Source organism: Nuphar pumila, chromosome 7 (assembly GCF_984573655.1).
Source record: "Nuphar pumila chromosome 7, dmNupPumi1.hap1.1, whole genome shotgun sequence".
Classification (NCBI taxonomy): Eukaryota; Viridiplantae; Streptophyta; class Magnoliopsida; order Nymphaeales; family Nymphaeaceae; genus Nuphar; species Nuphar pumila.
The window spans coordinates 115,087,034-115,100,712 of record NC_143255.1 but is presented as its reverse complement, the minus strand read 5'-3'; the positions used below and the strand labels follow the sequence as shown (position 1 = coordinate 115,100,712).

At 36.8% G+C, this 13,679-nt stretch overlaps 1 protein-coding gene across 1 annotated transcript; it reads left to right on the top strand.

Moving 5' to 3' along the window:
• The first annotated feature begins 1,458 nt into the window (after positions 1–1,458).
• On the top strand, positions 1,459–6,910 carry LOC149833044 (cytochrome P450 87A3-like). The gene is made up of 9 exons (XM_090013359.1): positions 1,459–1,658; positions 1,764–2,088; positions 2,175–2,324; positions 2,462–2,713; positions 2,997–3,086; positions 3,231–3,309; positions 4,033–4,139; positions 5,231–5,358; positions 6,784–6,910. The coding sequence occupies exons 1-9, from the start codon at positions 1,459–1,461 to the stop codon at positions 6,908–6,910; spliced, it is 1,458 nt and encodes a 485-aa protein (XP_089869485.1).
• The last annotated feature ends 6,769 nt before the right edge of the window (positions 6,911–13,679 follow it).

Below are 13,679 nucleotides of genomic sequence, written 5' to 3'. Positions count from 1 at the left end.
TTAGTGTTTTCCTTTTTTGGGGTTTTCTCAGATGAGTTTTCCGGTATATTGTTTGTTTTGTTTGCCTTTTCAGGAACACCGATGGATATCTTCCCTATCGGTTACAATTTCAGACAAAGAGAGAGAGAGAGAGAACAGAAAAAGCTGGTCACAGGCTGAGGCCACTGATAAAGTAGCAGCGGTCATCGAAAAAAAGGAACGACAATAGACAAACAAAGAATAGGTTTTATTTTTTTATTTAGATTCGTATTCGGTTGCTACAGATGAAAGAAAAAAAATTCATCACAGGTATGGTTTTCTTAAGATATATAGAACTAGCATAGAACACAAGGAAATGTTTACTGCATGCTTTCAGACATTAGATGCAACACAGATCAGAGAAAGATCTCTGATCTTTTAATCCCATAAGCAGAAATGCATTAAAGAAAATATCATGTCTCTGTGGATTCGCAGTCACACACACAAAAAAAACAGAGGGCTTCTTAAAGCCCGACTAACCTGTCATGCTTTACTTGCAGGTTTCGATAGGCAGAAGAAGAATAAGGATGCAACAAACTCCAAGGATCTCAACCTGCTCTGATACCACTGATGGTTGGCGCAACAGAGGCACGCAACAACAATAGAAGAAACGAGAGTAGTTTGAGCAAGAGAGAAAGAAAAAAAAGGTTAGGGTTTTAAGGCTTGCTTCGAGAGATTTTCTGTTATGTTGTTCACACACCCGACTGCTGAGCATGTCCCTATTTTATAACTTGCATCTCTCGGTTTCCCTTTGGCTCAGCTTTGCAGATAAGCTCAGCGAGATTGTTGAAACGAGCAAAAAATAAAAATGGTTTTATAAAGGTTTATTTGAAATTGGTTTTGATAACTGCTCAAGCATATCCACGAACGGGCCCTTGTTCGTGGATATGCCGAGATGTGCAGATAATGGCCACACATCCCAACATATATATATATATATATATATATATATATATATATATAGAGAGAGAGAGAGAGAGAGAGAGAGAGCTGTATAAATGGTTCTCCTGCAGGAAGATCACTGATCAAGTCGGCAAACTTTGTAAACAAATTCTCTTAACGATTTGGACGCCAGCGAGTTGGCTGACGATTGAAGGAATGCACAAGTAAGTCTTTTTATCTTCTTTATGCTTATTCATGTTAAACCTCATCCCATTTTATAACCCTCCGTTGACCTGTATTTTATTCTTATCTCAACCATTCCTCCCCTGCAAGCAAACTGAATTCCCTTCCAACTGTAGGACGGCATGACTGAAGCACTACCCTCACAAATAAAACTATGAGGGGTAGTTTTGTCATTTAATAAATGCAACGACTATCAACTGTAGGGAAGCCCAATCGTCTATATAAGTCATTGTAAAGCACCCTCGATTAAGGATCAAAGGCTCCTCTCTCTCTCTCTCGTGTTTTGGTACTTCAGAAATTCCAAAGAGTACAAGTATGTGGCCTATTGGACCCTGCATATGGACCCTATTCTTCATGTGGGTAATTCACTGGATGTACAGATGGAGGAACCCAAAGTGCAATGGAAAACTGCCACCTGGTTCAATGGGGTTTCCCCTGTTGGGAGAAACCCACCATTTCTTTGCCTCAAATTTTACTTCAGGTGTCTCCCCGTTTGTTAAAGAAAGAGTTCAAAGGTACTCAAATCACAAAATTTCTTGCCTCTTTCCCTCCTGAATCACCATCGTTATTACTGCGCTTGTTGTTGATTTTTAAGGCTGACATGAAAATATTGGATGCAGGTATGGATCCATATTCAAAACCAGCTTGGTGGGTAGGCCTATAGTCGTCTCAACAGATGCAGAGTTCAACTATTTTATCTTCCAGCAAGAAGGCAAACTATTTCAGAGTTGGTATCCAGAGACATTCACAGAGATTTTTGGTAGACAGAATGTGGGCGCTCTCCATGGTTTTATGTACAAGTACCTCAAGAACTTGGTTTTGAATCTCTTTGGCACTGAGAACCTCAAGGAAAAGCTGCTTCCTGAAATAGAACAGGTTGCTCACAGAAGTCTAGAGTCATGGTCTGCACTGCCCAGCATAGAGCTTAAAGATGCAACAGCAAGTGTAAGAAGTCCCCTAGAATTTCCCTTTGCTTTGATTTTGGAAGAAAATCAACTAATCACATTGTTGAGTATTTTGCTTGTTTGCAGATGATATTTGATCTAACTGCTAAGAAGCTGATAAGTTGTGACCCATCAGAGGCTTCAAAGGACCTCAGGAAGAACTTTGCTGCTTTTATTGATGGCTTGATTTCTTTCCCACTTAATATTCCTGGCACTGCATACTATAAATGCTTACAGGTATCTTGCTATTTTTTTTGTTTTGTTTTTAATTTTATTGTTTTGGTCTTTATATTGTGAAATATGAGCAATGACAGATTTTTATATATATTTCTGAGTATTATTTTTCTTGTTTTTATTTATTTTTTGTCTTTTAGGGAAGGAAGAGTGTGATGAAATTGTTGAAGAATATGCTGCATGAGAGACTTGCAGAGCCAAGAAGAAGCCATGGAGACTTCTTTGATCTTGTTGTGGCGGAAATGAAGAAGGAAAGGCCAGTAATAACAGAAGCCATTGCTCTCGATTTGATGTTTTTGTTGCTCTTTGCTAGCTTTGAGACGACCTCCTTGGTGCTTACTCTTGGCATGAAACTACTGACAGAGCACAACGAAGTTGTGGAAAAACTGACGGTCAGTGACATCATAACATGTCTACTTTTCTTTTCGACAGTTTTCCGCCAGTACTTTAAAGATTCATAAGAAGGGAAGCCAATGATTTGAGAGTTAGAGAGTTTCGCTGTCTGCCCATTTTGCAAAATACTGAATGAATGCAAATATCCCCCTCATTTTGGAAGTAATGAAAGTTTTTCATGAGAATTGTAGTTAGCAATTTAGCAGCAAACCTGCCCTTAAAGAAGTATGCTTATAAGAAAGTCTCTTATGTACATTTTTCGCTTGATGGGCAATGTATCAGGAAGAACACGATGAAATTCTAAGAAACAGGGAAAACAAGAACTCGGGACTTACCTGGAAGGAGTACAGATCCATGACTTACACAGCTCAGGTTGGTTTCACTGACAGCTTATTATATCTAGAAAACTCAGGCTTTCCTTTTCTTTTCTAATCTTTACAAATGATGTTATTTGAAGAAATGTGTCCTCAGAAAAGTTCAGATCAATATGTTGCCTGGTCTTTGTAACTTACGCAGGTAATCAATGAGATGATCAGGCTGGCAAACATCGTTCCTGCCATTTTCAGAAAGTCATTACAGGATATCCATGTAAAAGGTAATCCACCTAATGATTAAAATGCCTAGAGTTGAGACATCTTAACTGAAGGATCTTAATTTAGATTTAAATCCAATGAAAGAAGAAAACATGTGTGCCTACTGTCTTTTCCGCGGTAAATTCCACTCCATAGTTTTGTTATAGATTTATTTTATTAGTTCATACCATAGTCACAAATACCGGTATCGGCTATATCACTGCGAGGCTATTTCTTGCGATATTATAGGTTTGGTGATAAACCTTGAAAAAATTTCAGGGCATAAAAAAAATATATAAAAATAACAAGAATAATAAAATACATATAATAAAAAATATACAATAAAGAAGAAAAACATATTTCAGATGTAGAAAATAAGTAAAAACAATAACAATAATTGATAATATCAAGATATTATCAAATTGGTGATATTATCAAAATATTATGATATTTTACCTATAATATTGTTTGCCGAAAATACAAGGACGTGATATTTTGAAAATATTGCCGATATCTGTGACTATGGTTCATACAAATGGGTATATTTCCATAACAACCGGCAGAACTCAAAAATAACAATAATAAAATGACAGTCAATTGGGTGTTGGTATTATTCCTGTTTCATATAAAAACAATAACAAATTGACTGTTTCATTCAAAACATTAAAAATAAATAAATAAATAAATAAATATATGAATAAATAAAAAACAAAAACTAGCTGTCCTTACCTATGGTTTTGTTCCAGGGTGTACGATTCCAGCAGGGTGGGGTGTTGTGGCCTGTCCTCCTCCAGTACATTTGGATCCTGAGACATATCCTGACCCGCTTTCCTTCAAACCATCCCGCTGGGAGGTAAGCTCGAATTGTTCAAACCATCCCGCTTTGATCATTTATTTTTAAAAAATTTATGAAAGCGAGCCTTACTGTTGGCCTATTGATAAATAGGCGCTTGACTTTTTAGATATTACAATTGGAAGTTAACAAAATAATTACCAAAAGTTAGGCGTGTTTTTGTAATATGTCAAAAGTTAGGATGTTTTTGTAAATAAGACAAAAAATAAGCATTTTTGTAAACTTTATACTTTTAGGTAGGGGTGTCAACAGGCCTGGTTTACCCATGACCGGAACCAAACACTATAGGGTTCAGGTATGGTGATAAATAAGAAGACCCGATTAAGACTTGGGTTCGGACCCAAAGGTCCGATTAATATATGAACCCTGGTATAGTTTGTGAAATTTTATACCAGACCCAGACTCGAACTGAGTTTCGATTAAGACCCACAATTTTTCAATGTAAAAATGAAAAAAAATATGGTTTTAGGGGATATGGTCCCGGTTTGATTCATGTAGTTCTTATCGAGTCCAGGTATGATTTTTCTTATAGTGGACCTGATTAGACCTAGGTCTGAACCAGATACCATACCCAAAAATCTGGTCCATGTCTGGTTCTACAACCTGATCGGTTGACACCCCTACTTTTAGGGCGTGTTTGACTGCAGCCATAAGTGATAACTTGATCTAGAGGATTTCTCCTAAAAAAATAGGAAGAAAAACCTCCCACAATGCAAAAAACCGAGAGTTTTTTCCTTCCCTGTTTGATATATAGGGTGTGTCCGCCCTACATAAAAATGGAAAGTTGAGTGCCATCAAAGTCTCCTTAGTTTTTTTTAAACGAAAGCTGGGGTTTGGCAGACCCCCACAAGTTATTATTCAACGTACCATGGGGTTTTAAACCTGCAACGTCCCACCACAGAGATAGCTCCTACCAACCACCCGGAGTCTCCTTAGTTTACAACATGCAATATACAAGGCAGATTAGGAGGCTTCCTTCTAAGCTCGAGTTAAGAAGAGTTTAGAGTCCAATCCTTTAGTAGGAGCAGTGTTCAGTGGTTGGTCTTCCTGATTCACTAAGACTTTGTCATTGACATGGGGTTTCGAAACAGGGCCTGGACATGAATAATAGCTCCAAGAATTTTATGGCTTTTGGAGGCGGCATGAGACTCTGCGTGGGGGCAGATTTCAGCAAATTGCAGATGGCAGTTTTCCTACATTGTCTGGTTACCGGATACAGGTACTTACATATCCACATACATGGGGACATAAAATCAATGCTTTCTCTGGTCTTGTGATATTTAATCTTTTCCAACTTGCAAGGAAAAAAAAATATCAACTCATGAAACTTTGGTGGAATCTTAGAATTTCATAAAACTTTTCATCTCCTAGAAGAATATTTCACATTGTCCTTTTCTCTTTTCCAAAAGATCCCAAGAACATAGATAGAACAATCGCTAAAAGATATCTTATAATGCAATATGCATGTGCTATCATGTAAATCTGGTTCTTGGCTGTCAAATGCAGTAAGGACACTGAAGGTAGGGATGCAAACGGCTAGGATGTCGGATCCCAAAATACATTGGGGAGTCGATCCGAAACAGCCAAAATTTGCAAATGCCTCTTCTCGAATCCGACCCGTTTGCAACCCTACCTGCAGGACCAAGCTGGGCTGGTGGAGGGTTTATCAGCCTGAGTGCCCCCCGGCACTTCAGCTGCACCACCATATATGGTCAAGAGACCTGTATCCATACAAATGCTAATCGACAGAGACTAGAGCTGAGAAACGAGACATGGCCCTTATGGCTGAGCTCGTTAACAGCCCGTTTTATGTTTGTAAAACAGGATCGGCAAGCCAAAGCCATGAGCTGCTTACGAAGTTACCTTAGTCAAACAAGTGGAGCTCTGCTTGTGCAGGCTAATACAATGTGTGTGTGTGATATTTGAAAGGCAATCTAGGGTTAGGCAGACCCCTACCAGTTATACAACGATACCATTGGGATTTGAACTTGCAACCTCGCAACACAAGGTGGTGTGCAGTAGCTGCTCCTACAAGACAAGCGGAGCCCCCGTTGGTGTGTGTGTGTGTGTGATATTATTGAAACTCTTGGCTTGCAAATTGCCCATGTGGACTCTGCACACATTGCAAGTGGGCAACTCAAATTGTCTTGAGATGGACAAAAGTTTGAAGCCCGAGCTCATCCGATACGCAAGCCAAAAAATTAAGGGAAAGCTTTCCCTGTAGGCATGTGGGCACCCACAGAAATTATATGGCGAATGCTAGAGCGGGCATGCATGGTCAACATTGCACCTATCAATAATCCAACAAATCTTGTGGTTTCTTCCTGAAAACGGAAAAAACAAGAGGCCACAAGCTTGAATTCTGTTGTTGCCAGAATTTAAAACATATTTATGTTTCTTAAACAAGCTAGCTGGATCTCAACTTGTTTAGCTTGAGCTCCAGCTCTACAGGAGCTAGTGCTCAATCTAAGGAGTTTGTTTTTTCTTGATGAGGAAAGAAAACTCTCACTGAGAAAACAGCTCAAGCTTTATTTTTGAAGGACTTGGGTCCCTGGACGATATTTAATTTGAACCAAGTTTTGATGTTGATTAAAGTGTGGCCTGCAATGTTTTTGATGAGTTGTTTTAATATGTGGATGGCAAGGTGGAAGGCTGTCAAAGGAGGCGACACCATCAGAACACCTGGTTTGGCATTCCCAAATGGTTTTCACATTCAGATCTATGAAAGGAAGTCCAACGTCGTGGTTGCTCATGCAATTCCTTCCAAATAGATGTTCAGGGGCCAATATGTTGCACAATTTGCAAGGGAAGCTATACTCATCCTGCAAACGAGATAAACCCTTTCTTGTAAGATATGGATGCTTGGAACAAAAGATTATAAATAAAAAAGTCAATGCTAATATTTTCATGGAGAGAGAGAGCGAAGCAGGTTATATGTTACCCCCCTAACAGGGCATCTCATGCTCGGGGGTCCCAAAAAGCACCACGTATTTAAGCATGTGCGTCTCGTATCCCCATGTTTGTCAGCATTAATTAGCGTTGGAGTTTGATGTTATTGCAAAGACTTAATTACCCTCTCCTCCATTGGTGCAAAAAAAAATGACGATTCTAGAAAAGGAGTAGTTGTAAAGACTTAAGTGCCCCGAAGATGATTATTTAAGACCCAGTCTCTGCACTGCAAGATTATCCGAGAAAGAAATCTCCTTTGGAGGAGGCCATGAACATCAACCCTCTCACACTCTCTCTCCCTTCTCTTTCTGCTTCTGTGCACATCCTGCAGAAGATCCTACATTACTCCATCAAGCACCGACTGACCTGCACATTGACTGTTGTGGAGCCTGATTCAGAGTTTTTACCCTTATAGGAGGAGGGTTTGGGGGCTCCTCCAACTGTGGGTAGCATCATTCAACTAAATGAGTTGTGGATCCTGATTCAGAGTTTTTACCCTTACAGATGTGGGGTCTGGGGGCTCCTCCCAGCGTAGGTAGCATCATTCAACTTGAAGAGTTATGGATCCTGATTCAGAGTTTTTACCCTTACAGAAGAGGGGTCTGAGGCTCCTCCCAGCGTGGGTAGCATAATTCAACTTGATGAGTTGTGGAGCTTGATTCAGAGTTTTTGCACTTACAAGAGGAGGGTTTGGGGGTTCCTCCCAGCATGGATAACATCATTCAACTTGATGAGTTGTGGAGCCTGATTCATAGTTTTTGCCCTTACAGGAGGGGGGTTTGGGGGCTCCTCCCACACTGACTGCAGCATCGTTTAATTTGATGAGTTGTGGAGCCTGATTCATAGTTTTTGCCCTTACAAGAGGGGGTTTGGGGGCTCCTCCCAGCGTGGGTAGCATCATTCAACTTGATAAGTTGTGAAGCCTGATTTAGAGTTTTTGCCCTTACAGGAGGGGGGTCCGGGGGCTCCCCCCCGATGCAGGTCCCGCTGCGCAGTCAGCGGGCGGGGGTCCAGGGGGGGCCGCCCCTAGCAGGGGGGGGGGGGAACGCCTCCCAGACCAAATTTTTTGGGGGCTTGTATAATTTTTTTATTTTCTTTTCCTCTTTTAACTATCGAAAAAGAGCAATAAAGCATTTTGTTTAATCATGGGGCTCATGTTTCCTTCAGTTGTTTCTTGCTCGAGGTTTTCGTAACACCCCTTCCCACGATTTTTCTATTTTTTTTCTATTTCTTTCCCACGATTTTTTTAATGACTCCTCTACAACGATTGTTAGTGTTGTCGGGTCTTCAACGATCCCCATAACGATTTATAGTGTTGTCTAGTCTTCCAACAACGATTTTTAGTATTGTCGGGTCTTCCTACAATGATTTATAGTGCTTTCGGGTCTCCAACGAGCCCCATAATGATTTATAGTATTATTCGGCCTTCCAACAATGATTTGTAGTATTGTCGAGCCTTCCTACAATGATTTATAGTGTTTTCGGGTCTCCAACAAGCCCCACAGTGATTTATAGTGTTATCCGGTCTTTCAACGGCGATTTGTAGTATTGTCGGGCCTTCATACAACGATTTGTAGTGTTTTCGGGTCTCCAACGAGCTCAACAACGATTTATAGTATTGATTTCATAAAAAAAAAAACTGTTATGAATGCTATGCTGCTCATGTTTTAATTTTGAAAAAAAAAATTCTGTTATGGGTGTTATGCTGCCCATGTATTGATTTCAGAAAAAAAATTCTATCATGAATGCCATGATGGCCATGTTTTAATTTTGATTTTGTTTTATGTTATGGGTGTTATGCTGCCCATGTATTGATTTCAGAAAAAAATCTATCATGAATACTATGCTTCTCATGTTTTAATTTTGAAAAAAAAATTCTATTATGCGTGCTATGCTGCCAATGTATTGAATTCAAAAAAAAAATCTGCTATGATTCACTATACTGTCTTGTGTTATTGAGAAGAAAAAATTTCTTTTATGATTCACTATGTTGTCCTACTTTATTGAGAAGAAAAAAAATTCTGTTATGATTCACTATGTTGTCCTGTGTTATTGAAAAAAAAGAATTTTTTAATATGATTCATTATGTTGTCCAATGTTATTGAGTAATTTTTTTTTGATAACTATGTTGTCCTGTGTTATTAAGAAGAAAAAAATTTGTGTTATGATTCACTATGTTGTCTAGTGTTATTAAGAAAAAAACTTTGTGTTATGATTCACTATGTTGTCTTGTGTTATTTAGAAAAAAAAATTTGTTATGATTCACTATGTTGTCCTGCGTTATTGAAAAAAAATAATTTTCTGATATGATTCATTATGTTGTCCTATGTTATTGAGATTTTTTTTTTGATATGATTCACTATGCTATCCTGCGTTATTGAGAAAAAAAAAAATTCTGTTATGATTCACTATGTTGTCCTGTTTTATTAAGAAAAACAATTATATTATGATTTACTATCCTGTGTTATTAAGAAGAAAACAAAATTTTGTTATGATTTACTATATTGTCCTGTGTTATTAAGAAGAAAAGAATTTTCTGATATGATGCATTGTGTTGTCCTGTGTTATTGAGAAGAATTTTTTTTATGTTATGGTTCACTATGTTGTCCTGTGTTATTGAGAAAAAAAATTTGATATGATTCACTATGTTGTCCTGTGTTATTGAGAAGAAAAAAAATTCTGAAATGATTCACTATGTTGTCCATGTGTTATTAATATTTTTTTTTTTGATATGATTCACTATGCTATCCATGTGTTATTGAGAAAAAAAATGAGTATTCTTTTATTTTGGCCGACGTTAATTGAATTGAATGCCCAGAGGTTGTGGCACTAACTAAATAACAAACACATTTCTTATGTTTGAATGGGAATTGAATTTAGTTTAAAATTTTTGTGATTTTGTTACTCTTAGGAATTTGGTTGATCTTTGGATACGTGGGCCTTAGTAGGTCACGTATGTTATTTAAAATTCATAAACTTGAGATTTATGAAGTTTTCCAACTTTTCTCATAGAGATCTTGGGAAATGATTTTTTCAAGTGTGAGCCTATTGTAAGATGCAATGAGGCCTTAGTTGAATGATCAAGCATAATATTTGCATTTTATTAATCATTATTTATGCATGATTCATGTTAAAATTATTTTAAAAACCTATTTTTATCATTAGTTTCGAGAAACCGCATTGAATTGAATTTTATCAGAAAATTAAGTTTTTCAAAGCTTTCCCTACATTTTTAGTGTTTTTATTAGATTTAGAATTTCTTAATTGTAATTTCGTTATCTTAGGTTTGTATTAGCTAATTTTTAATTAGTTTAGTATTGTTTTGAAAATTATCGAAAATATTCAAACTCTTTTGAAAACTTTGTTTTAACCTAATTAGGCTTATAAATAGTAGTTTAGAGGACTGAGAAAAATGTTTTTCCAGCAGCCCTCTTGCTTCCCCTCCTTCCTGCCTCCCTCTTCTCTCTCTCCCTTGCTTCTCCTCTCTCTTTTGCCAATTTCTTTCTCTCCTTGTTCTCCTCTTCTTTTTCCTCTTTTTCTTCAAGCTTTGAACCCTTTCGTCACCGACAACTTCTTCTTCTTCGTCGAGGAGGCGTACGTTCAGCTGGGATCAACCACTTTCTCCTTTCAACCAGTCTGTCGAAGGTGATCCGCAAGGTGAGCTTCTTCTTCCCCATCTCTGTAGTTATTTTTAGATTTATGCATCATATTTTATTTCCAACATTGTAGGTAGGGCATTTTTTTTTATTTCTTAATAGATCGTATTTTTTTCATCTCCTCCGTATAAGCATATCACCAGAAAATAAATATTGTCATTTTTTTACCCAGGTCATTTTAGATTCGTATTTTTACATGTAGGTTAGAAGAAATAAAAGTTGCGTTAGTCATTAGTTGTTTAACATGCATCAGTTATTTATTTCATTCATTATATTAGTTCATCATTGTAATCATTAGTCATTGATAGCATTAGGTGTTTATTAGGAACGTTGTTTTTAGTTTTGCTGTGTGCATAGAATAGGTTGAATTAAGTTTTTGTTTACCACCATCAATCACGCATCATAGTTAAATTGCTTAGTCTTTTAATATTTAGCTTTTGTTATTTAGTTTCAGCAGTTCTATTATTTATAAAAAAAAATCAGTAATGGTTAGCGTGTTTTGTTATTACTTAGTTTAGCATTTTCTAATGAGGTTCAGCGTTGTTGCCATTTAGCTTTAGCATTTTCTTTTAAGTAGGTTCAACACATTTTTTTTCTAACCATTAGCTTCAGTGTTTTTTGCCATTTAGCTGTATCATTTTCTTTAATTAAGTTTAGCATTTCTTTGTGGTCTCATGTTATTTTATTTTATCTGTTGCTTGATTAAATTCTTTTATTAGTATATAGAATATAGTACAATAGATAAGTTAGTAACTCAAGTTTGCTGTAGGTTAGATTGATTAATGTCTATATAGGTTAGGTGTTAGTATATTGTATAGATTAAGATGCAGTTAGTCAATTTATAGGTTATATGTTAGAGTAACTACTTGAATTTTTTTATTAGTCGACTATTGCTTTTATTAGTTACTTGTTGTAGTTAACGTTTATTTGTTCAGCCATTGAATGTATTAGCCGAGTAGTGCTTAATTATCTATTGAATCAATGCTATTTGCTTTAGTGATCGACTCAACATATTTTTTTATATACAGTGTGAATGACGTTGGATGTTCGAGATATACTAGTTAGTTGTTAATTGCATTAGCCATTGTGTTTTAGTTATTCAATAGTAGTTCTTGTTAATGTTTGTTAATAATTAATTAGTGTTATTTCCTTTTGTCATTTAGCTAGTTAGGTTAGATAGTTTTAATTCTTGATGTACGATTTTCTTGTTCTTAGTTGCATAGTTGAAATCTCATAAATTGTTTTCATTAGTTAGCCCTTGATTGCTTAGTTGTTAGGTAGTTTCACTATTTCGTCTTTTAGTAGTGTGTTTAGTTAGTTAGATCGTGTTTTGTTGAATTTCTAATCAGATAAGTTTAGAATTAGTTTAGTTTTCTTCGTTTTGCTGCGTTTTGTGTTTTTTATTTTTGTAGGGAAGCATTGGAACGTGCGGTAAGCACCTTTTCGTGCTCTAAAAGTACCGTCTGAGGTCCCCTCAGGCTCTCAGAAGTGTCCTCAGAAAAGCAAAAGTTCAAGAAAACAAGCATTACCTAAAGAGGGAAGGACAAAGGGAAGCAAATTAATTCCAAAGAAAAGGACCATAGAAGACTCAAGCACTGAAGACCTTTATTTTAGTTTTAGATTATGTTTTTATTTTTTGTATTCAATTTAATTCATTTGGGTCTGTAATAAAACCGTTTATCTTTTGTTTAAGCCCTATGCGTAGGGCCATACTCCCTTAGTTAATTATTGAATTAATTTTTTTTTTTATTTTGGCAATAAAGAGTAGTTTAGCTTTTGTGTTTGAATACAAGTATTTCCTGTTCCCTGAGATCGACCCGGACTCCACCACTCGTGCGAGCCAATTTTTATATTTTTGGTGTCTGGCTTTCACTTGATTTTTATTAAAAATATTGTTTTAAAAAACATTTTCATAAAACTCACACCATTGAACATGATGTTTTGGGACACGTAGGTGACCCCATAGGTGCAACAAAGTGATTGCACTAGTTAAAAAAAATTTAACCTCATAAGTTAAAGAACTTAGTTTAGCTTGTTGGGCAATGCCTTATGTACCTAGAAGAGGTATATAGTGAACTAAAGTAAAAATGGACTTTAATTAAATATAAACCAAGTTACACAAAGCAGTTTGGTTATGCCCTAAAAGATGGGGTAACCTATCACCTTGAGTGATTTTGTACTCGTCTTGTGAGCAAGTTTGTACCAATCTCGTGGGATTTTGCTGAGTTGCTGATGGATTCCTTCTTAGTTGACAATGGTGTGTTGTTGTTATGGGTCCTATCTTGGTCACAAGGGTGAACCAATCCCCAACTACAGTAGCTTATGGGACAATGACTTCTTTGTATGGGAGGTTCAACTATGTACGCTAGCAGTAATGCACTACGACTTTGTCTGGATAAAAAAATATCTTAATGATGGGTTCTAATGTAACTGAGTTCTCTTAGGGTTAATAAAAGATGTATAATACCTGTGTTTGAAAATACACCCCTATTTTGACCGGTGAGTCTATAGTGGCCTGAGGCAATGGTGCTCTTTTGGAAACAATAGTTATATCCAAACAAAAATAATTATGTGTGCATCATGTAGAAAGTAAAAAAAAACTTCAATAGATAAATAAATTAAAATATATGCATGCATCTAGGTTGTGCATGTGTTGTTTTCCTCTTGAGTTAGAGGTTGAGTCGAGTCAGATACCGTAGAGAGTTGGGTGTTGGACTCGTGTTGAGTTATGGACTTAGTGGGAGTCTAGTTTGGCTCATCGTCCTATCCATGTTCGCTATCGTGAGATGGGTAGCCGAGTTTTGTTGCTGGACATGTGTTTGGTTTTAACCCTTCTTACTTTTTCTTTTTTAGGTACCCATGGGTAGGCGTGCTTTGGTGGCAGTGGATGCATTGGACTCAAGTATCTCTAGAGCTATATAGTGGACCTATTCTA

Coding starts and splice junctions, on each gene's coding strand:
- LOC149833044 (XM_090013359.1), top strand. CDS start 1,459: ATGTGGCCTATTGGACCCTGCATATGGACCCTATTCTTCATGTGGGTA. Junction 2,089..2,174: donor TTAAAGATGCAACAGCAAGT/GTAAGAAGTCCC, acceptor GCTTGTTTGCAG/ATGATATTTGATCTAACTGC. Junction 3,087..3,230: donor CCATGACTTACACAGCTCAG/GTTGGTTTCACT, acceptor TAACTTACGCAG/GTAATCAATGAGATGATCAG.